The sequence below is a fragment of the Teleopsis dalmanni genome, chromosome 2 (assembly GCF_002237135.1).
Source record: "Teleopsis dalmanni isolate 2A chromosome 2, ASM223713v2, whole genome shotgun sequence".
Lineage (NCBI taxonomy): Eukaryota > Metazoa > Arthropoda > Insecta > Diptera > Diopsidae > Teleopsis > Teleopsis dalmanni.
In genome coordinates, this window is record NC_051847.1 from 33,627,605 (window position 1) to 33,653,427 (window position 25,823).

The 25,823-nt window shown below is 26.0% G+C and overlaps 2 protein-coding genes across 2 annotated transcripts in view; both read right to left on the reverse strand.

Annotated features, from left to right (window-relative positions):
• Window positions 1-1,317: 1,317 nt before the first annotated feature.
• On the reverse strand, window positions 1,318-2,213 carry LOC119680985 (attacin-B-like). Its single transcript, XM_038094038.1, has 2 exons — window positions 1,845-2,213; window positions 1,318-1,783 (listed from the first exon to the last, which is right to left on the reverse strand). The coding sequence occupies exons 1-2, from the start codon at window positions 2,147-2,149 to the stop codon at window positions 1,381-1,383; spliced, it is 708 nt and encodes a 235-aa protein (XP_037949966.1). The 5' UTR covers window positions 2,150-2,213; the 3' UTR covers window positions 1,318-1,380.
• A 9,053-nt stretch (window positions 2,214-11,266) lies between these two features.
• The window catches only part of LOC119680663 (sprouty-related, EVH1 domain-containing protein 2), a 30,135-nt gene continuing 15,578 nt past the window's right edge, over window positions 11,267-25,823 (reverse strand). Inside the window, exons 2-7 of the mRNA XM_038093591.1 lie at window positions 19,748-19,925; window positions 19,506-19,674; window positions 15,339-15,418; window positions 14,309-14,384; window positions 13,631-14,240; window positions 11,267-11,558 (exon numbers count right to left, since the gene is read on the reverse strand). Coding sequence (XP_037949519.1) covers window positions 11,432-11,558; window positions 13,631-14,240; window positions 14,309-14,384; window positions 15,339-15,418; window positions 19,506-19,674; window positions 19,748-19,925 — 1,240 coding nt within the window. The 3' untranslated portion in view covers window positions 11,267-11,431. The remainder of the gene's footprint in view (window positions 11,559-13,630; window positions 14,241-14,308; window positions 14,385-15,338; window positions 15,419-19,505; window positions 19,675-19,747; window positions 19,926-25,823) is intronic.

Consider the following 25,823-nt stretch of genomic DNA (forward strand, 5'->3'; position numbering starts at 1 on the left):
TTTAAACAAAAATAAATTATCTAGCGTGTTCTGCAATCCGTTTACGATCAAAAACGGAATTGATTCCGCGTTAAAGTTTTCTGCCGTCCGCGGATTGCAGAATAGGCCTGCATATATCAATTTCTGTTATGTACATATATAACATATAAAAGGATTTAAGGAATATATCAAAATTGTTGCTGTTGCTTATTGCAAAACTAGGCTAGGAAACTAGGTAGATACTTTAGGAATAGACACATGAAAAACATTGATGGATGAAGACTCCATAGAGTGTGTTGCAGGTTCCTCAAAAATATACGGCATTGTAGACTGTATAGGTTGAATTGCGTTTAAAAATCCCTGTATCATTTTAGCAGTTTCCAACCGTTTTAAGTTTTTATCCATCATTTCTTCCTGTTTTTTGCTTTGCATTTCAATTAATTTTTCATCTTGTTTCTTCATCATCCGGAGTAATTCTCTTTGTGACTCCTTCCAGTCCTTCGTAAATGATTTCACTACATTTTGGTAACTTTGTTTCTCTACAATAAACAAATGCTAAAAAATTTAAACTATTAGATCTATTGTTTATACATACTTGCTCTTTTGAAACTAGGTAAGTTGATAGAAGTTTCTGGTTCCTCTTGAGATACATCAATTAAATAATTGCAAAATATTATAGTTTAATGCAAAATTAACATATTGTTTGATAGATATATTTTTAAAGATCATTAAAGATTATGATATCAGTATCTGTAAAATGTTTTCGATATTAGTTTTTAGTTCCAGATAAAAGAAATTCGATAAATAATTTCGTTTGAACAATCAGGTTAGGGCTTTAATTAGAAAAAGATAAAGGTCTCGAATTCGTAGTTCGAAAAACAGTCCAATTAATTGAAGCACATATTGTATCTCGTATGTTTAAGAAATATGAGAAAAATATGGATGTGCCATAAGAAAATATGCTTTGAATATTGTTTGAAGAAATTAAATGCGAGGATTTGAATGCTACTCATTCAGAGTAGAACAGTATTGCGACATGCAAAATCTAATTAGATTAGGCTTCTAAGCAAGGATTTAGTGTACTTCATAACAACGTTCGGGAAGTGTATTCGACTTATTCTCGAAGGAAGTCCAACAAAAAAACGGCTATACTAACTATATCTCTAAATATCATCTCTAAAGAGCTAGAGGTTTATGTATTTAATTTATTGCCAACCAGTTTATAATTCATTCAATATTTACAACAATAAAAAAAATCAATATTCAATTTTAATTCTATAACCAAAATAATTTATTAATTATTATTTATAATTTAAATACAATAAATCAAATTTTTGAAAAATTGATCAAATACGAATAAATTTTAAATTATAACTTTTTGCAACAATATCTACACCTCATTCAACCGAAATAGTGTGTTAGACCCAATTTTCCACCAAAGTCAGTGTTTTGATTACTGAATGGACCGCTCATCCATTTTGATGCGGTTCCACTTAAATCCAAACGAGTATTACGATCTTGTGATGACCATAAATTTGCCTTTCCACCAAATTCCAATTGTTTACCAAAATTAGGAATACTGCTCTGTGTCAAGCTGGCACCATGTCCATTAGCATGAGCATATGAAAGGCCACCACCATTGCGTTCAAATTGAAATCCATTGGCAAGAGTATTTTGTGATTTAAATACATTAGCATCCACACTGTGAGGACCATTTTTATAAAGGTTGGCATTAAGACTTTGTGTGAATGAATCACGTACTCCGGGAATATGTTCCTTTGTCAGTGAAGCACCAAGACCATTACTAGGGGAAATATATGAAATTTAGTTATAAAAGTGAATATATATAAATTATACAAACGAACTTGTTATAAGCCAAGGTACCACCGGAAGCAACAGGTCCCTTCTCTGTGTTGCCAGCAGCAAATACACTACCAATGAGATTATGATTTGGATCACCTATAGCATGTCCCAATTCAAGTCGTGCATCAGCTCCACCATTTGGATTACTGACCAATGAACCACTCAAAGCATCACGTCTCACTCGTATCGCATGTATTGCAGTCGCAGATGATGGATGATAAGGCAATTGTTGAATATATTGTGATGTCGCTTCAGTTATGACGCAGAAAACTACGATTGTTACGGTCAAGCAGATAAAGTATTTCATTTTGTTGATTTTTTATTTGTTATTGTATATTATAAGTTAATTATAAATAGTTCTCTTTGCTTGAGAGCTGATAAGTGTTTGATGATGAACAGTTTTACATCCGAAGCTTTTATAGTACTACAATGGATCTGATTGATTATCGTTGATAAGGGAATTCCCTAGCGAAAAATTTTTCTTACTTACCTTTTCGATGTTATTTCAAGCTTGAGAAAATTTACAAAAATCTTGCTTATCTCTGTTTTTAATACTAAATATTAAAAATTTTTTAAATCTGCTTAAAAATTCTATTTGCATTTTTTACAATACAATTTTTTTTATTTCCTGTATCAAAAAAATCACATCAATAATATTTATTACAATATACGAGTATAAACTTTTATCAATCGAATTGTTGTAAGTTTTTTATGTGATTTTCAAATTTTTTTATTTAATATATTAGACAATAAAAAACGACATGAAAAGATATATAATAAACTCATAGGTTAGGTTAAGTTATACCGGGATCCACTAAGGCCAATTGGCTCATTGTGTTACCATAACATATATAGAAGAAGCTCAAAGTTTAAAAGCACCTAGAACCATTGACAAAGTTTAGAATGCTGCTTTTCAAGAAAGGAGACTCCTAAAGTGTTGAGTCGCCGCCGTGCATGAGCTGGGCAAATAAAGAGTATATAAGTTAGTAAACTCATATGTACTTTAAAATTTAATTTAATCTTTTAAGAAAAAAGTTCATAACTTTCTTTTTTCTTAAAAAGTAGTTTAATTTTTTATTATAAAAGTTAAAAGTAATTTATGGTGACTATTACTGTCACAGTACAGGCATTAGCGCTTCTCTCTTTGTTGCAAACGCCACAATTTAAATTATGATATTTACAATATAGAACCCGTATATAGTCCAGTTAGCAATAATTTAAATATTTATTAAATTTTACTAATATAAATAATACTCCATATCATAATTGAGGTTATTTATACACTACGACCTTAGTATATATGGGATATTTGCACAGGGAAATTAGTTCGAAGATTTCCATAGTGGCATTTGTAAAGAAAGTGTCTACTTGTTCCTTCTTCTTTTATTTCTTACAGCTTCTAATTTTTCTAATGAAGCGTGTATCCAAATTTTCTGTATAGATGTCTACTGACCTATCAAAATTGCCACCAGTTTTTCGATTTTAATATTAACTCCGTCCAGCAACATCTTAACTCAACAGTGTTCCACCTACTTTTCGGCCCCCTTACGGACTGGTTTTTTAGCATCTCTTAATAAGATCAGTACTTGTTTCTCAGCTTCATAGTCGATCTGGTTCATGTATTAATAGCACAACTTTTTAAATAGCTCCTATTTAACATTTATTACGAGTAGAAGTCAACTCAGTCGATATCGTACAATAGTCGGTAGCATGATAAATAAGAAGTTGAGCAGGACAACAATATCAAACGTTGTTAAAGGAATCAATGACATTTAAGATCTATAAAGGAAAAAGTAATGTCTTTCACATTTAATATATAACAATATATTATAGAATAAAGAGACTATAGTTTTTGTCCTTTGCCTTTTATTTTTAATACTGTAATAATATAAGTTTATTATTATTGTTTATTAATATAATTTATATTATTAGTTTTAATACATTTATATGAATATATTATATGTTTGACTTTTATATATCATATTACATATTATGTATGAATTAATGTAATTGTTTTAGTTTCTCCGGACAAAAAATAATTAATTTTTGTTTATTTGATTTTACTTAATAAATTAAAAATGATTTGTTTGAATCCAACATTAATATATATAAATTATAACAAACAGTATTAAAATTTATTAAAAATAACATGTTCCTGAATAATTGTAAAACATTTCATACATATATATATAGTTTCAATTTTATTTTTTTATATTTTTTAAATTTGCTATTATTTCAAAATAGTTCTTTCTTTTTTGTATATACTTTCCACTTTACTTTGACTATATTATATATACCTGTCAGATTTTTATATATATTTAAACTCATTGTATTTGTTTTTTTATATATTTTAAATATATTCAAACAATTTTTACTTTTATTAGTATGTATATATTCATATAAATATATATATTTATATATATGTATATATGTACACGTGTATTTATGCGCATATATAAATATATATCTACATATATAATTAAATACATATATGTACTTACATTATTACATTTAGTTAAATAGAATTTTGTATTTCATTTAATATATATCAATATATATATGTCTGTATATATATATTTAAGTATTTTTCTCTAAAATATATATTTTTTCCACTAGCATTTTCAAATTTTTCTTTCCACATTATTTATTTTTTTATATTTTGTTTTATTTTTTATTTATTGAATTTTATTAAGTAATTTTTATTTTCATATATATTTGAGAATTTTATTTTTTTTCCTCAGTATTCATTTTAAATTTTTATAATTTCAAAATAAATATTTAAAATTATCTTCTCTTTTTTTCGCCTTTTGTACTAAACTATTTTTAAATATAAATGCTTTTTAATTTTTATACGAATAAAAGAAAAAATAATTTTAATTTTTATTTAATTATTTTTATAAATTAAATTTTCAGTTTTTTTATTTTTAAATAATTTTGGCAAGATCTTTCTAATTAATAATTTTTTATGTCTATAATTTGCTTTTTACGGGATAGTATGTAAGTATAAATTTCTTTTCTGTACCAATAATTAAACCCAATTTATAGGTGGGAAGTCTTATGTAAAAATTTGATATCATAAATATTTAACCATGTTTTATATATGGATTTAAGAACATATGTAAAATATTTTAAATATATATAGATATATATGTATATGTAAAACATAAATATGCACATAATAATATTAGGATGAAGCATCCTATAATATTCTACGATTTATTTTGGAACCATATAAATATAAAATTTACGTATAATGTAAGATCTATTGAGAGAGCTATATTTTGAAAGACAACTAAACTTTATATATTTAGGTATTGATTCAAATCTTGAGTATTATAATGCCAACTAAATACTGGTTTTATTATAACACCATAAAATATATAGCAAATTATGATTTGTATATATCTATTGTGTCTCCCAAAAATATTTTAAGTGTGCGAAGCAATGCTATTCAAAATATATAATAAAAATTTAAAGCAATTTTTAGGAACAATATATGGAATATTTAAAAAGTAATTTTTTAGTATATACCATGTAAAGAGATTTAAGAAGGCAGCTCAGATTTGTAAGTCCATTGGCCTCGGAATTCAATGAATTCTAACTTGATGTTAATAACTTGATGTTATATCAAGTATAAATAAATTCTATATATTGCTTTAAATCCATAAATTCAAATAGCAAAAATCTATAGAATCTAAAGTTTAAGTTAATTTTTCCAAATATTTTAAATAAATAAATATGAAGTTTTTTTGAATGATTTTAAAATTTAAAATGAAATTTTATTAATTATTTATAAATCAATTAATTCGCTTTTACTTTTTAGTATGATTTATTTAAAGACAGTTTTAACATATTATAGGTCCCATAACAACAATAATAAAAAAAATAAATATTGATGAATATTATAAAAATAAAAAAAAATGGATAAAATATAAAAATGGGTTATATTAAAATGACGAGTAAATAAAAGTAGTCAACTAAGGTCCCGTGTTAAGTATAAGTATCACAATGAACTGCAAGGTCTAAGTGCATTTATGAATTGTATTGTGACAGTTAGACGGTAACCTAACCTAACCTAAATATATGAAATATAAGAAAATAATAAAATTATATGGATAATAAAAATATGAAACCGAAAAATTAATTTCTAAAAAATATAAAACTAAACTCAAAAGTATAAAATAGAAAAATAAGGACAATGAAAAAAATAAAATAAATATATAAAATATGTATGAGTAAATAAAAAAATAAATAAGTAAAAAATATGTAAGTATTATAATATAAAATATAATAAATATATAAAATATGTATGAGTAAATAAAAAAATAAATGAGTAAAAAATAAGTAAGAATTTGGTAAAAAGTAAGTTAATGAAAAAAAAGGCATAAAACAAAATGAATAAGTAAAAAAAAATAATAAAATAAATAAAAAAAATTTTTAAAAAAATAGTAACAAATAAAAAACTAAAAAAATAACTAAACATATAATTATGTGAATAAAAAAAAAATAGATACATAAGTAAAAAAAATTATAGAACAAATAGAACTATATTTAAAAAAAATAAATATAAAACGACAAACAGAAAATAAATATAAAATAATTAAAAAGACCTAAATAAAATTAATTAATTAAGAATATAAATTAATGAATATAAAAATGAAAAAAAAAAAAATTAAACCAATTAAATAAAAATTAAAAAAGTAATAAGTAAAATTAAAAAAGCAATATAAACAATAAATATTATAGAAAAGTGAGTACCCTAATAATAGAGCACTAAATAATACAAAAATTAAATTTTAATTGATAAATTAATTATATAATTAAAATATAATTAACATAAAATAATTTAAATGTATAATTAAGTCATATATAAAAAAAATTCTGTGCTTATAATTTATTTTTGTGCAAAATTTTCTATATAAAATAAATTATTTTAAACAAGTTCAAATGATGGTATCGGATTCGGTACTAAAAAACAGCCAAATATTATGAGCATATCACAAAGAATATATGATATATCAAATATTAACATTTTTAGTGTAGACTTGTTTACTTCTAATATAGTTCTAATATCCATTTATTACACAAGTTGCCCCACATATAAATTGGAACCAAACCATGGTAATCCATATTAAATTTTCCTTGACGTATTCACGTACTTCTTAATTTTATAGCTGATTTTGTGGATCTTAAAAAAATCGTGTATTGTTTTAGTAATAAAATTTATGTATATATATGTATATATTTGTATTCTTTGTACTTGTTTATGAGTTCCGTAAATTATGTTTTCATTTTAATTTTGAATGTAATTTGTGTCTATTTTGTGAATAGTTTCCATACGTAGATGATAATAAATGGTTTTCTGTAATATTATTTTTCTGGTTTTTCATTTTCTTACAACAAATTTTTTAATTAATTATATTTTTTACATATTTTATTTTAGTTTTATATTTTTGAAAAACATTTATTATTATTATTATTAATATTATAGATTTATTTTTTAAGTTTTCCCAAAAATTAAAATAAAATTTAAAGAGAAAAAAATATTTAATTTTTTTTTTCAGTTTGTATTATTCTTTGTTGCTATGTTGCACAACCTTTTAAAGTTTTCTTTATTATATTTATATTAATTTTAAATACAACAATTAATTAATTAAGAAGTAAATAATTTTTTATATATATTATATGTATATGTATATATAAATCTTTATATATATATTTTGGAATTTTCACACGTATTGTTGCTAATAATTTTAATTTTCATTGGTTGTGTTTTGTTTTTTTTTCTTATTTATATTTAATAAAATTTTTGTTTTTCAAATTATTTTTTTTTATTTTTATTAATACTAATAATATATTTATTAATGAATTATTTAATTATAGCTGCATATTAATTTATAAATATGCATTTATAACTTAAGTTAAGTAAATTACATCAATTTTAATCAATATTTTTTGTTTTTTTGCTTTAAGTTACACAATTAATTTTGAATACTTTTTTAAAATATTTAATTGCAATTTTCAATTATTAGAAAAAAGAAAATTTATATAAAAATTAGCCAATTTTTAATTTAAAATAAGTTTAATTTAATAAATAATTAAATAAAAATATTATATATCAAAATATGTCAAATAGAAATTATTATAAGAATTTTCTATTGAATTTAAATTTTTTAAACTTTTAAAAAATTAATGTATATCTCTCTCTTTATTATACTAAAATATATAAAGAAATTATTTTTTCCTTACAAGTATTTTAGTTGAATAAAGATTTTTATTTTAAACTAAAATAATAATGAAAATTAACTAATAAAATATTTTAACAAAAGAAATACTTTGAGTCTTCATGAGCCCCTAAGAAGAGTCAAAATTATTCTTTTAATATATTAATTTTAAATTTTAATTCACCAATTTTTATTTTTAAATTTTAATATTTTTATATTAAATTTCTTTTTTCTTTAAAATTGCAATTAAAATTTTATATTTAACTACATATAATTTCTTTATATAATTTTAGTTTTTATGCACTACACAAATATATATTTATTCTTTTATATATATATATTATATTTTTAATTTATAAATGTAATTGATGTTTTTTTTTCACCCACACAAATGTACAAAAATGTGCGTTTTTATATGCAGTGGGTTTTAAAGTCATCAGAATTTTTATAAAGTCTATTTTAGTGACTTTTTCCAATAACAAAATAAAAAAAATTTAATAAAATTACTTTTCACTTGAGAGCATATATTAAATAACTTATTAAAAAAAATAATAATTTTAAATTTTAGAACTTGAAATACTTCATTTATTTATGTTATTTATATTAAAATTTCATTATTGTAAAAAATAGTGTAAATATTTAAAAATAAAAAAATTAATTTACAGTACTTATAATAACAGTTTGTCTTAAAACTAAAAAAAATTTAAACATTTTATGTTTAAATAAAAATATTTAACAACTTAACTTTGTACATTTTAAGTTTTATTTGCATTTATTTTGACAATTTTCTAAAATGCAATTCGTGTTCATATTAAGTTTGGTTTGCTTTTTTATATAAGCATTCATTTATCATATAAGTTAGTAGTAGTTTGTTTTTACTTCTCTGCTGAGTACAATTTTTAGTCATTTAACTTTTTAATTATTAGTGAATTTTCATACCATATTAGCATCACGCATTGATTTTTCTGCATTTCAATTAATATATAAAAATCTAAAAACAAAATGGTTAATACTGTTTTAATAATGTTATTTTAAAAATAAAGACAGTATTTAATATATTATTATGAGGACAACAAAACATATATATTTATATAATAAATATTATTTAAATAAAAAAAATCAAAGTTAAATGCCTATTTCAAAAGAATAAAAATAAATTAAATTCATAACATAAAATAAAATTTTAACAAAACTAAATATTACTATATTTTAACAAAAATGTAGTAAAAATTACAAAGAAAATACATAATAATAATATTAACAAGAAATATATAATTTAAAGAATGTTTAGAGAAATATTATTAATAAATTTAAAAAATCTACAGTTCAGCATAAAAATAATTATTTCAAATGTATTAGAGAATTGAAATATTAAATAAAAATTGTTATAAACTAAAAAAATAATAATAAAACAAAAGAAATTATATAGAATGAATGGCATAACAATATATAACTAGAAATAAATAATAAATAAATAAATTATTCGAAATATATTGTTAATATAAAAAATAAAAATAATCATTAATTCATTATTTTTGAATAAAACAAATCAAGGAAACATAAAAGAAAATAAATAAAAATCAATCCATTTTTAAATATAATTATACTATAAAAATAAAAAATATAAAAAACAAAAACTTAAAATAATAATTAAGCAAAAGAAATTATATAGAATGAATGATATAGCAATATATAACTAGAAATAATAAATTCTTCAAAATATATTGTTAATATAAAAAATAAAAATAAACATTAATTTATTTTTTTTTAATAAAATTAATATCTAAAAAAAATTAAGCAAACGTAAAAGAAAATAATTAAAAATCAAGCCATTTTTAAATATAATTATGTCGTATCATGAATTATATTATTTAAATGATTCATAGAGTACTAGGAGTGAATTTTAAGGCCTTCTATTACAGACAATATTCGTATGAGAAATGCTAACAAAATATTGTATATATTGATTTCTGTTTATATATATTAATAAGAATCAATTCTTAACGTAATTATAAAGTTGAAAATAATTTATACCTGTTAAACAATATCAATAGCAGTAAAAATCAGAAGTATTGATGGCATAAAATTAAAGCTCAAATTAAAAATAAAACAATGAAGTCAACATTGCAATAATATATTTTAATAGGTGACGATTATGGCACTTAAACTTTAAATACTTTTAATTTAACAATGAAAGAATATCAAATGAATTACAGCCTCAAAGAAAAAAGAAAAAAAGTGTTCTTCGGTAAAAAAGAAAACAAACTAATATAAATACAAGGAACAACCTAACCTAACCTAAAAAATCTTTAAAAGAAAGAATAAATAAAATATTTAAATTCGAGTAAATAAAATTATTTAAGCAAATTTAAAAAAACAAAAAAATAGCAAACGTAAGTGTAGTAAAGAAAATTAAAAAAATTTATTTTGCTTGTTAAAATAAAAAAAAATTATTTTATTTCAACTTCTGTGAAGTTATCATTTTTAATTAATTAAACATATTATACTATAATTAAAAACAAATAATACCGCATAAAAAATTAATGTAAATATAATTTCAAAAATTATTTGTTTTTTGTTTAAGTTAAAAATATATGTATATATTAATATTTAATACAATTCGAAAGAATTTGTAAAATAAAAATGAGATAAAAAAAGTATTTTTAATAAAAAAAATCTTATTAAATATTAAAAAGTACTTTTGCGCAAAATTCAATGCACAAACATTATATCGTAATATGTTATTATATTAGTAATTTTGAATTACTTATATATAACGATAATTTCTGTTTTCATTAACACAAAAGATATGTATGTATAGAAAAATACAGTCAAATAAACTTAAGTAAAAAATATTTACAATTTGTTAAAAAATTATGGCATATACAATTAAAAGAATTGTGCAAAGTTATACATATATATAAAAGTTAATAAAACATATAAAATATTATTATAAAAAAAGATTTCAATTAAAAAAAATATTTAAGTTTAAATTCAATAAGTGGCCTACTAAAGCTGTTACAGAATTCTAAAACAGTCCTTAAGCTACAGCTAAGTCCTCTTTTCTTTAAATTTGTTCGATTTTAAAAAAATAGTCTTCCATAATCATTTTGTTGTGTTCTATTATTGAAATGTTGTTGTTGCTGCTGCTGCAATTGGTGTTCTTTTTCTCTTTTATATTTATCTTTTGTTTTTTGCTTGTTCTTCTCTTTTTGTTGTTGCTGTTGCTGTTGTTGTTGTTGTTGCAAATTATTTAAATCCCAATTTGTATAAAAATTTCTCTCATATTGTCGCTGCTGCGGTTGTTCATAATAATAATAGCGTTCATAGCTGTCGAATTGTTGTTGTAATCTAGCCTCCAAATGTCAGACTTGCGGTTTATGTTTGCCACCACATACTCCACAGGATACACCGATCCAGTGACAAGCACGCAGTGGCGGATAGCACCACAAACATGGTACTATAAAAGAGAGCAAGGTTAAACCAATCCATCTGAAATTTTAAAAAAGTATTATTAAATAATCGAATAAATAATTTAAATCAATTAAATAAATAAACATTTTAATAATGAACTAAAATATATGTTGGGTAAAAAGTATTCGGTTAATTTTGTAATCAAAATTGATAATTGAAGCCATATGCTTCTCTTAGGAGTTAAAATAACAATATAATAACAGTTACTTTAACCGTAATAAGTTCACCAAATTGTATGCGTGAACTTGATATCGGTACATAGACGATAGTCAGAATATCAGCCACCAGCTCTGGAAGTTGTCTTTAAAAGAAAGATATTTCAATGCCTTGTAACTATAGTAACCCGAAAAGGTTCACTTAATTGTATGAGTAAACTAGATATCTGTACATAAACGAATGTCCAAATATCTGAACTAAGCGTGGAGACTGTCTTTTAAAGAAAGAGGGTAGCATTTAGATGCAAGTTGATAATGTTAAGATATTTCAATGCCTTATAGCGTACGTATATAGCGAAAACGTCAATATGGAAATTTCTATTTAAGATCGTTGATCCTTACTAACTATAATGAACCACGGCGCCATTTACTCAAACCTTTTGAGTGCTTTTAATTGACATGACTGAAGGCGTTTAAGAGTACTTTTAGGAGCCTTACCATAGGACAACATAGTATATTAACGAGATATTATCTCACTTCTATTGTGAGTGTTCTTTTCTCTTGTTTTCTCGGTAGATTGGTGTATAAAATTTTACTTTGTGGTTTGTCCTCATTTAATAAATAGTACTAATAGTTTTTATACCTATACTTTACAAACAAGGTTTATTAGAGTTTTATTAGAATCCAATTATGTTATAATTCTCTGTATATTAAAATAGCATTTAGATCGAGTTTATTTTCTACAGTACTAGCTTTATTTTCGTTAAACAGCACTAACAGATATCGAAAATTGTATACATCTTTAAAATTGTATTATCAAAATACTGCTATAAGGGTAACGTTATTAGCTTACCCATATAATTGTATAGATAAATTTAATCCAGTTTTTTTTTGACATATCTTCTACCAATTTTTGGCAGAATTCTTGGGTGTTCTCTCTGAAGAACGTATGCGATTCTTTCATAGTGATTCTTCTTAAATCATTTTTTCCTCAGCAAAAAAAATATAACAGAGATTGAAATAAACAATATTCTGCCGGTATATTGTCAGGAACATAATATATAAGAATAAGAATAAGAAAGAACAGGGTACAAGCTCCCATTTGAGCAGAGCACCGCGACCATGATTGATCTTTTTTGCTACAACAGACCCTAACTGAACAAAAAACATTCCGCCTTTCGAATGAAGGGCCAAGATGTCGGTTGTTGAGGACCTCCTAATGTCGGAAGGTGCTAGCAATTCCCGATCCAGTGATCTCCTCCTGGCCCAGATCAAAGCTGGGCAGTCACATAGAAAGTGGCTGGTTGTCTCCTCTGCCTCCAAGCAGAGTCTACAATCTATCTATTCGAATAGGCCCATTTTGCTGAGGTGGTAACGTAGCCCATGGTGACCCGTTAGATATCCCACTAGCAACCTTAATTCTGTTCTGCTCAAGGAGGATATCTTATTCTAACTATAAGGGAGAACCAGCTCTTTAGCCTGACGGTTACCTCGACTGTCGCGCCAGTAGCGACTTCTCTCGGTTAAAATACATAATATATAGCAGCTATGTTAAAACTTTCATACAAAACTCTATATATTTTTCAAGGACATTAAAAAATGTTTATAGCACAGTATTATCGTAATAAAATACAATAATTATCACTTAAACAACAGTAGAGATTTGAAATAATCACAGCTAATATATGATGTACCATATCCTTGCAATGTTATAAAACATAAGACATCACTTTTCTTATCAATACTATACCATTGTTTGTAGAGGTTTATTTTTTTTTCAACCAATAACCTTTTCATATAGATTATTGTCTATCGTCTAACTTCTCTCTCTCTCTGTCTCTCCCTCTCTTCTATGTTAGGCGAACAGAAAAACGCACAAATACTTTTTGCCCAACCCTGTATTATAATCGTATAATAAAGTTGTAACTAACTAACCTCTTTGTACATCCCGACTCGTTGACACATTCACATGGATGTTGTGGCGTTTCACCTTCTGCATCGCTCATACAATGATAGAGCATGCAGCGTGCACAACCCATACCGGAAATGCATTCGACACCCGAACGGAAACAATCAGGTGCAAACTCACAAGCACCTTTACGATTCCATTCATCACTATAAATTTCATGACAATAACGACAACGCATACGTTGATTCTTCTTTATGATTTCAATACCGGGATCTTTCAGAAGTATAGCTGCCGGTAAGGGCGACGATTGAGATGCTAATTGTTGTGCTTCAAGTGCGTTACGTTTCTTTAGTGCGCTAATGGATTCGCGACGTGCATTTAATACTTGTGCTGTTGCCGGTTGATCCACTACAGGGTAATTATATTCATGTACCGAAGTTAAAGTGACATATGAATAGTTTTCACTTTGCGGCGGTGGTTCAATTATTGATGCTGCAGTAGTATTGGCAACTGTTGAAGGTTGTATGCATGATTTCTCGCTCGATATGTAATGAATTGTAGATTTTTCATGTTTTTCAGAGTCGCTTTTGTTACTATTGGTATCCTTGTAGCGTTCACCACGATCGGAAATACTTTCTATTAAGTTAAAGATACAATATAATTAAAATTGGGTTTATCTAAGATTATGTATAATTAATACTTACTGTGACTTTTTTCACTGCCCTCAGGGCTTGAATGTGTTTTTTGTATATTCTCAGTTTCAACAGGTAAATCTAGAGTCTAAAACATTAAAATAAAAATATTTATAATATTACTTTGTAATTATAGTGAAAAATAAAATTTAAAATACAGAATATAATTATTTATAAAAGCATTTCCGATAATTTTTTAGTAGTCCATTTGATTTAGAAAAGCTATTTAAACAGATATTATGTTAGCTATAAATTATAATAAAATTAATAACTTCAATATGATTTCTCGGTGTTTTCCAATTCGAACCAGGGGGTCCTGGACGCAGGTTTAACGAGAAGCATATGACATGGATAGCCAACTTATAAGGGATCCTTCATGATGTAATGCGAAAGCGGGCCCGTGCGGAGAAATTCCGAAGAAGAAGTAAGGATGTAATAGGTCATATACTACACAGTTGAAGTCGGACATACCATTTCGGTGACAGTCGGTTTTACATTGCATAAAGCATTACACCTCCTCACACAGACAAAAAAAATAATTCATATGAATTGAAAGAGAGAGACAGAGAGACCCCATGCAATGTTATGAATTCATAGTTTATACTGAAAAATAAAGCAGTTTTTACATTTAATCAATAGTTGTTACCAACTGTAAAAACATAAGATATTCTTCAACACTAATAATATTGGTTTTATAGCAGATCACTGATTGTGTATCTTTATGGATCACTGTAAACAGACTGTACACTCAGTCTATCTGTTACTCATAAGAAAAAACAAAAAGATAAAAAGTAGAATATATGAAGTGAGAATATGCCATTGAAAATGGAAGTGTTAACGAAGAATATGAAACCTTGTCACCAGGGTACTATGAAAGTACACATCAATTGTTTTAAGAGTTAAGGATTCATTGAAAAAATTGAAACAACAGAAGAGAGAGATATGAAATTTTTAAAAAGGAATGGTCGTGTTAATTCGCAAATGCTTCGTAGGAAGTTACTTTGAAACACTAATTTATTTTTTAAATAATTTTTATACTTACCATAAATACATCATCTTCTCCAACCGAATCGTATTTAGTTAATGGTGGGCAAATAATTGACGGATTCGATTTTGCAAGACCTAAATAAAAGATTCAATTATTAATATTAGAAAGAAATAAAAGGTGATATATAAAAAAAATTAATCAAACTAACAATATAAAAGTTTTGAATTTGCTATGCTAAAATATTTTATATAGTATTAAATAATAATTTGTAATAAAAACATTATTTTTAATTATATTGAAAAGCAAAAAAAAAGTTTAAACAATAACTGATATAAAATGATAAATAGTAAAATAAATATATAAGTAAAATAAATATATAAGTAAAATAAATATATAAAGTGTTATTGAAAAAACAACAGCTACAATGTTTTGAAAAACTGTTTAATATACTTTAAAATTAATTCATTTTATTTGTTTTTTTTATTTTTGGTATTTTAACTTACCAATATATTTAAGTATTTATTAAAATCAAAATATTTGATATTAATTAGATAAAGCAAATTTAGATTTAAGACAGTTTTATATATATCCAATTTTTGAAGCAAGAAGTAAACAAAAATATAGAATAGAATATATAATATAATTATAGTTAATAAAATTATAAACAAATTTAAAATAATATATGAGATAGAAAGAAAGTTCTATAAAGTACGTTGAATAAATTCAAAATTTTTTTTTTTTAGTTTAAGAAATAGAACTACGACATAGGTTTGTGTATTTAGGAATCTTTGGAAGAATGTCTTTAAAGAAAAATTATAAAAACACATTAAAAGACATTGAAATAAAAAAATTTTGAAAAAAAAACCTTGAGATCGTTTTTCTTAAGTTATTTAATATTGTTATATTTAAACAGAAGAAAAGGACATATGTCTTTTCAGAACACTTAATAGAAGGACCATTACATTACATGAGTTACAAACATAATTGTACATTATTTATATTTATAATAAAATAATTTATAATTTGAATAAAAACTATAACAGTACATAAAAGGACTGCATCTGATTTAGTTTTTTATTAGAGGTTTATTTTTAAGGGACAAGATTATACTGTAACATAGTGCTATTCGTAGAATATAGTAAGTATTTTTCACGAGCTACTCGTAGTAATTTTGAGTAACACTGTATATACACAAGTCTGTTCCACCAGCAAAGTTTCGAGTAAATAAGAGCATCTGAGAACGTAACATCCCTGTCGAAATTTGAAAATGCTACACAGACTGTACTCGTACATTTCATTTGAACTACAATTTGTGTGATGTGTGAATCAGCTGTTTTGGTTTGAATTTCTCACCAGACTTTACACAAAGCTGTTCCATGAAAATCTGTATAAATAACGTAATTTGGCACTTTATTTATATAACGCTATTAGTTTGTACTTTACTTGTGTTTTACTCAAGTTTTTCTATGAGTAGCTGCTGGGACATACCTAGTATAGACTATAATCATTACTCTCTATCGATTTGTACTTTCAGATTCCTTTTATTTGCTGAGAACTACATGAAGGTAAAGATTTATTCTCTAATAATGATAGAATATTAGCAAAATAGAGCCACGAAACATTCGTTCTGTTTTTCAGAAAATTGCAAATAATTAGCAGATATTAAAGTCTTAAAAATTAATTATATTACGTTATATGTTCAAATTATTTTAAGGCTACAAAAATAATATATATTTCCAAAAATTTGAAATAAAAATGTATAACAAATAAAAAAAATTAAACAAAAATATCGAATTGGAATTAAATGAATTAAGGCACGCTTTAAATCGATATAATAAATAGTTTTTTACTAATTGTATTGATATTTAATATAAAAGTAGTAGAATGTATTTATAAAAAAGGAAATAAATAAAACGTTTTAATTTTTTATAAAAAAAAAAATGTATAAAAATATTTATTCAGGTTTTATATATATTATACACAGTACTATAGAGCGGCTATCTATTTCGTGGTTACGAAAGCAAACGTAAATAAAATACATATTTTTATTTTAAAATATTGTTTAGACTCTGCCATTAGGTGTGAAATATAGAACTGAAATCTTTTGAGGTAATTTTTAATGACACATAGCTTACAATAATCGGTGATAAGTTGACGGGTAATCGTTTTCAAACCGTCATGAATTTAAGGATTATCTGTGCAAACACAATGTTTTGCATGATTCCACAAAAAAAATCAGTAGTCGCAAATCGCATGATCTTGAAATAATGTTTAATTAACATTATTTTTATTATTATTATTATGTAGGGCGAATTTGCACTACGATCTAGAGATTTATGGTACCTCCTTCATGGACTTAGGAGTATTTTTTCAAGTCGAACTTCTTCTATACATTTTTGTATCGAACCTACATTGTTTATTATTATTATTATTATTTCCTTGGTGTGTTTACAATGTATTTATCTACAATACATTCGAAAAGACACAGCTCTTAGTAACAGGATAGAGTGGAATTGAAACTACATTACAGAGTTTTATTTCTTCATTCGATATTATATAGTAATTCATATGACCAAAACATAAAATTAAATGACTGGCAAACTCTTTGCACAACAAAGAAGGTGGTATTGCGTAGCATGCTGGCACAGTTCTTCCACATCCAATCTACAATTCCACTCCAAAAAAAAAATTGTAAATCATGTGCCTGTAACTTTCAGAATCGACTGTTTGTGTCATATTTTTTTCACCATTAAATAATTACTTGTTTAAATACTTTTAAGTGACTTTTTCTGGATCCAAAGGTATTTTGAGCGTTACTTGTGGATTTTCAAATACGAGTATTTTGTTTGTTAAAATATCCACCAAGCGAAATTTTAATATCAACACTAAAACAATTTTGAATTAACCTACATACTACTGAAACGCTATTTCTGCAATAAATTTTCACGTATTTAACAAGTTCAACGGTTGTTAAACGATTTATATTGTAACATGGCAAACCATAAACTAAACATATGAATCCTTGGTTGACATTTCTGTTTGGTATGTGTTACCTAAACAGCAACTCTAAATCAGAACCACGAAGTGAAGAACTCTGAATATAAAAAGCGACTATAATACAATATATAAATTAACAGAAAAAGCTGGAAGATATATAAAGTTAGAGATAAAATTAAAGATATATATACACAAATAATTTTTAAAAAATTGTATTTAATAAAATAAATAATAATATTATTATAATATAAATGAAAAAGTATTTATAATGATGAATAAATGTGATATTGAAATGATTCCTATATATAATATAATATAATATAATAATAAAATAAAAAAACTATAATATAATATTGAGTTATATTAAAAAATTTGTTTAAATTAAATATACTTTTAAAATAGCAGTTCACAAGCATTTGATTGCATATAAACATTTTTCTGTATAATATTTTTATAATAAATAATAAAAGTAATAAATGTTCAGAGGAGAGTTTGTATATTCAGTAGTCGGTCAATTTAACGAAAGATTTCTTGCACAGCCCTTTCGTTAAGTTGAAAAATTCGTTAAATTGAATTAATATGTTATTCAAAAAACAAAAAAAAAATGTATAGGTCAGTTATTATTTTTTTAAAATGATTATTTCAAAAAGCTTAATCGTTCGTTTTTTGATATCCTCTATTGATTTTTTGTATTCTTGCTCTTGTATGTCCTCTAAGATCATGAATTTTGAGTGATATACAATATATTACTTTCTTGAGCCCACTATTTAGAAACTTTATGTTTCACAATATTCTTGTAGGGCATTTTCTTTTGCCCAACTCTTGTTGACTATTTCGCATTCGTTATATAGAATAGTCAGTGAAAGAGTTAAGTTAATCACTGGTTGAATTTTACAATCTTTATATTAAATTTTTGGTTTTGAACTGTTAGAAATCAAAAGTTTATAACTTAAAGCATATATGTAAAGTAAAATAAATCTAAATTAGGATTTCTATTTTCATTTCCATATATATTAATTTATGGAAGGATAAAGTGAAAACATTTTAATTGCAATTGAAATAGAAATTATACAACAAATTTGAATACATATAGAAAGAATAAAAGTTACTCGTGCACTTATACTAAGCCATTGAAACATAAATTAAGCCATTGAAACATAAATACTTAAAAGGTTAAAAGGTTTTTAATAAAATTATCATTGACAGTAGCTAAACGACAATTACCGTCAATTAATTCATTATAAGCTCGCAGAACTCCTTTGTCGAATGCACGCGCATCGGCAGCAGTTTGGAAAGTGAGACCATTTCTTTGTTTACCGGCGCGCCAATGATGAAATGTGGGCATCACTTTGTAGTACTTAAGGTCACGATTTATGACACAACTTAAAATAACCTAGAAAAATTCAATGTAAATATGAAGTCAAATTACATATCAATATATTTAATTTGTTTATGACTTGGCTTACACTTTGATCGGAGATTCTTTGGCCATAGATTATATATTCATGTCCTGCAGCGCCTGGGGATAGTCTAGCTCGTTTACGTATTGAAACATTAGCCAAACCACCCCCAGCAAGTGGTAACCAACCTTCGGTGCTTTCGTCTCTGGTCATAACCTGTGCACGTACTGTAACTAAGAAATCGCTGCAAATAGATAAATAAAATATTTTTTATTTATTACAAAATTTACTTTTAAACATAATAAAAAAATAAAATTTAGTTTTACTTAAATTTAAATAAATTAAATAAATTTAGTAAAAGCAAATTTTTAATACATCTTAGGATATTAAACACGCTAAAGATGTTGTTTGAATTCCCAATCTGTATTAGTATAATACTAATTTAATTTTATAGTTGTGTAAAGACGGTTTTGGTACTTCAGGGAAGTATATCTCTTACACCACTATTTTCTATTTAGACTACGCTGTCTGAATCGAAATAAAAGTAGTTGCTAAAAGTGTAGTTCACAGTCAGCAAGATTTTGTGTAAAATTATATAGTCTACAGAAGCGGTCATAGAAACTCTCTAAAGTTGACCCAATGGAAAGTAATATCATAAACTTGTTTTGTATATTATAAACGTAATATATGAGTTTCATATAGACATATGTTAAAATTATTGAAAAAATATAACTTTTATGTTCTCTAGAAGTAAGAGATATATATTGTGTGTATACATTAACCACATATGTTATTATAGCAGTTCGTTAAAAGTTAGTACTAAATATTTTTTTCATGTTTATTTCTTTACATTGTTAGATATTGTAAACAATATTATACAAAATAACTAAGGAGTACCAGATATCAAGACTCATCACAATCTTTTTAATCTTAATTAAATAAATAATTAAAATTCATTAGTTTTTGTCTAATTTATAAAATAAAATTTTCATATTTCTGAACTTTCTGATGACCGATATCCTAATCTAGATATAACTATATTTATTAGTTATTTTCTAATTTATAATAATATAATTTCTATATTTCTGAACTTTCTGATGCCTAGTTTTCTGAAAAAAATCATTTTGGTTTCGATTTTAGAAAGTTTTAAACGATTTTTTCAAGGTTGATACTAACATCATTTTATATATATATATGTGGGATAATGACATCATTTTGGATGTTCTCTGCCCCTACTCTTAAGAAAACAGCTGATATATATTAAATAAGGAGCTGCGTGCGAAACAGGCAAGAGAGAAGACGTGTTTACTTGACGACGAAACCTCGGGTAAGGTAAAGAAGTCATATGACGCGAAACCATTTAAATAATCTTTAATCATACTTTTAGTGTAATATATTAAAATTATAATAAAACAATAATAAATAATAAAACAATAATATTACCACAGTAATATTATTACATATATACTCACATTTTTAAGATTATTACAAGGGCAGGCTCGAGACCCGTCATTAATTGACCATACAGACTAAGTAAATTCGAATCATTATGATGTCATATTCTAGCCGAAATTTATTTAAAAATAGTTGCATTAAAAAAAATATGATAAAAAAGGCAACTCATTTGTTGATGCTTTTCAGTAATGTGGAATAATTTTTATAGACTATTTGGAAAAACAATAACATCAGACTACTATTGCATACTACTGGATCGATTGAATGAGGAAATCAAGAAAAAGTGACCACATTTATCAAAGAAAAAAATTTTGTTCTAGTGGCATAACGCACTCGTTCACATGTCAATGAAAAACATAGTAAAATTAAATGAATTACAGTACGAATTGCTTCCTCACCCACCGTATTCTCAAGAATTGGCTTCCAGTGACTATTACTTGTTCGCAAACTTGAAAAGATTGCTCCAGGGAAAGAGATTTGCATTAAATGATGAAGTGGAATGGGAAACTGAGGTATATTTTGAAGGCCTTTATAAATCGCATCGTTGGACTCAGGGTGTCGATAAAATATATTTTTTCAAAAGAAATGCTTTTTATTACTTAGGCTGGGTATTTATCAATCCACCTAGTATGTAGCTTCCTTAAAAAGAAATAATATTGATTTTTAGTCAGCTACCAAGTAAGAAGAAACATTTTTACTAAAAATATATAATATCCTTTTAGACATTTTCTAGAGGAATAACTATAAATAACTTTAAGGTTCGTTAAAGTTAAAATACAAGCTTTTTAAATTCTACTGTAAACGCATTGAAAAAAAAAATCGTTAAAGTATTTTCTCAAATTGAACTCAACTCTTTCGGTGCTTGTAGTAGCAAACATCCTCAGCCAAGGCAGACAAGAACAAAGTCCTTCACTGTCATAAAACCAATAAACCAAGCAGGGCGTGCGCTTTATCCGTTTAGTAGGTGAATGAAAAACAATGTCGAATTTGAGGGAAAGTAACATAACTTCCCTGCATAAACCCAAATAGAAGTAAGCCATTACACATTCCAGTAGCGTTCAGTAGACAGTATTCGAACCAACTCAGGGTTGGTTTTATGAATGGAGTTGTCGATTCTTTTTTCTGTCACTTCCAATATTAAAGTTTGCGCAACGCGCAAGTTTATGGTTACTTTTTTTTAGAGTTTCTGAATATTCGGGAGTTTCTTATGTTTAATGTTAAATATTTCATTGAATAAAAACATGTTGCCTTGTGTCTCATTGCGGATGTAACTTGCTGTTTTGTATCTGTATAGGTGCTACTTGTGGAGTACTGGAAAATAGCATAATACGTATATGCCACTGTTTATATATGTATGAGTTTATATGAATATGTATTTATCTGCATATTGTCCTAGTTTCGTTGCTGGCGACACACTACCAACCATTCAGAAATTTTTTATTTTCATTACGGATTGGGGTTGGGATGGGTTGGGTTGGGTTTTACTGCATTTGGAGCTATTTGAAGCGTTTTATGAACGTCATGAATAGCGGATGGGTGTGTAGCATACATGTCAAGGACTCCACTGTTTAAGTTGTTAGCTTCCATATATTCGACAAGCGCACAAACCAAAATGTAATGAATTATAAACCATCAGCACACAACTACCTATAGTAATACTTTAACAAAATTATAATAAATAAGGTACATACATATATATGTATATATATAACTTATATATGTGTACGTATATATATACAAATGCATAAATACATACATAAACATGCATTAAATATCCTCTATTTTCATTCACGTTAAGCTTCTTTCAGTGCACAGTGTGTCCCTGATAGCGGACAAGTTAGCTTGTTCAACTTTTCAATGAATGACGTGAAACCTGAGGTGGCATTTTAGATTATCAATGAATGAGGGCTAGCATAAAAAAGGATATTAAAATCCTATCCTTTTTAAAGGTCATCTTTAAATATTAAATATGAATATTTTTTTTTTAGTCGTTATAAAACAAAAATATATTCTGGTAACAAAATAATATAATAGCTTTGAATGAGACTATAAGATTAATAAGGTTTAATGATTATTTTGTGGGATGGTATAAGGATTTCTAATAGAATTATTATCAATGAATTGTTTTGTCTTTTCGCCATGAAATACGCAAAAAAAATAACAATAAAAATCAAATGTATTAAATGAAAATCTATTTTATTATGTTGAAGCTAGTTGAGCCAGTGCGCTTGAGCACTTTTACTCTCTATTAACTGCGAGGTATCTTCAAAACCCCTCTTTAGGACTTGACTGGATTATTGTTTATCACTTCATCAGACTAAGCAATAACTGACTTCAGATCTGCATAAGTACCCGAGGAGCCTGTGACCATTCTAAGATTCGATAACGTGGTGTTGATAAGTCTGTCAGTTTTCGTAAATAATTTCAGGGCTATATCCTTTATATATTTTTTGATCGGATCAATCTTGAGGTCCCTGAGGGTGTCATTCGTCCTAATGTACAATGGTACCTTGAAAAGTCTTCTCAGAGCCTGACTTTGTGCAATTTCCAGCTGGCGAATAGCAATGTTTGAGGCTTTTAAACGTTAAACGCTACACATCTATATAGAAGTGACGGACGAATAATTGGGTATATATCAGCTTCCTGTTCTTAGCATTCAGATTTTCATTTTTGTATAGTGGTTGGAGGTGATGAAGAATTTTGGCACAGCTAATTCTTTTCAGTTGAACATGTTTAAACCATGTGAATCATTTGTCCAATGCGATGCCGAAATATTTAATGCTATCCTCCCAGTTTATTACCATACCTCTACCATATCTTCACACTAGACGGGTTCTGTCTTCACTTACGCGTAGTAAACAGAACCTTAATTTTTTCGTTATTGATTTTAATTTAAAATGAAACTTATACTAAAATAAAAATTAGTATATTTAATGCAATTTGCTAACATAATGTGGAAACATGAAATAAAGTTTTTTTTATCTCCCTAAATTTTTTATGGAAAACGTTTTCTATGAAATAGAAGATTGATTTCGATGAAAACGCGTAGTCCAAATGAAAATAACTCGAATTCGTGGAATAATGGATTGTGAATTGCAAAATCTAAACGTTACATTATATAAAAAAAAATCCTTTTCGAAAGCTATAAATTAATATTAATAACCATTTCATTTATAACCAAGTTTTTATATCGTAGTTTTTGCAAAATGTTCGTAGAAACATTATGGGTCACGTAAACAAAAAATGCATGAATGCATATCTAAATAGATTCTCAAGAACTTTGGCAGAAAGTTAAAAAGGGAAAGGTTGAGTGTGTTCAAATTAAACTGAATTTTCTAATATTAGATACTTGTAGTGAAGTCATCTACTAGCAATTATATTCATCAGTGAAGTATATCCTTTACTGAGCTATTACCAACATTAAATAACATTTAGATAAATAGAAGCTAAGTTATTGCAATTGATAACTAACCTTCATAATGTCAATATAATATAATTTTCATAAAAGGTTTCTACATCAAGCATTTTCCTTTCTGCTGTAAATCCCTTTTTATCGTTTTCGGCGGACAACCCAAACCCGAAATGGAAAAATCCGGTAAAACCAATAAAAGGCACCTTGGAATCGTTTAGAAGAGAAATTCTTTTGCATTCTCCGTATTTCCCTAACCTGGCCCCAACTAACTATCACCTCTTCGAATAAATGGGAAGAGGTGAAGAGAGCCATTTCCAAGGAACTTGGAAAATGGCTTGACAAATATTTCATTGCAAAAAACGTGAATAAAAAAAAACTAATTTCTAATGGAAATTACGTGTTTTTTTTTACCAAAAAAAAAAAAAAAACCGGAAAAAAACATATGCATAAATCTGGTATTTGACCTAACTGATATTATTTCTAACATCTCTACCAACATTTCTTCAAATGTTCAGTAAAGCATGGAAAACGGCCGTATGGACGGTTGTATCGTTTTTAGACTATCGTGAGCTTTAATCTCAATTAAGCCCGTCTATAATTCGTCGATCTATTAGTTTTTCTCAAGCGCTTTATGCTTATAAGTGATTTTAACACTTTTTTGGACTCCACTACCCATGGCGCTATCTAGATATCCATCTGTGTTGCACGTAAACCATTTTAGCAGTAACTGGTTATGCAGTATTTCAAGAAGCATTTTGCACTTTGTGTGGGAATTGTTGACATACGCCGTCAAGTGGTGGAAGTGTTGATTTTTGACAAGACTAGGAAGTTTAGGATTCTATTTTTAAGAAGCATGAATCACCCAATTGTCATGTATATAACCAGCTGAGGTTATTTATCTTCAAGGTTCCAATTGATCAGGTCAATTGGAAGCAACTGTTTTTGGTTGAAATGTTAAATGCTTTTTTCATTGCATTGCAAATCCATTAATAAATTTAAATTATATTTTTTACACTTTGTGTATGAAGAGCATAACACTCCAAATTACCAAGGTATATTTTTACTGATAAATTGTACTGTTTAATTGAATCAAAATCATAAAAACCGATATTTAACACTGAAGACTGAAAATTCAGTGTTTATTTAATTAAAACGACTACATTTTTTCACACTTGAAACCTTGTGTATTATAATACAATCAATATTTTATTAATTTAACCTAATCCCTTTGTAGATACATGTTCGTGAAAATCATCGCAACATTCGCTAAATGAA

What these genes read in the sequence shown, in the direction of transcription:
- LOC119680985 (XM_038094038.1), bottom strand. Translation starts at nt 2,149, where the DNA reads ATGAAATACTTTATCTGCTTGACCGTAACAATCGTAGTTTTCTGCGTC. An exon ending in GGTACCTTGGCTTATAACAA is followed by an intron (nt 1,784 to 1,844) that starts GTTCGTTTGTAT and finishes TATTTCCCCTAG; the next exon opens with TAATGGTCTTGGTGCTTCAC.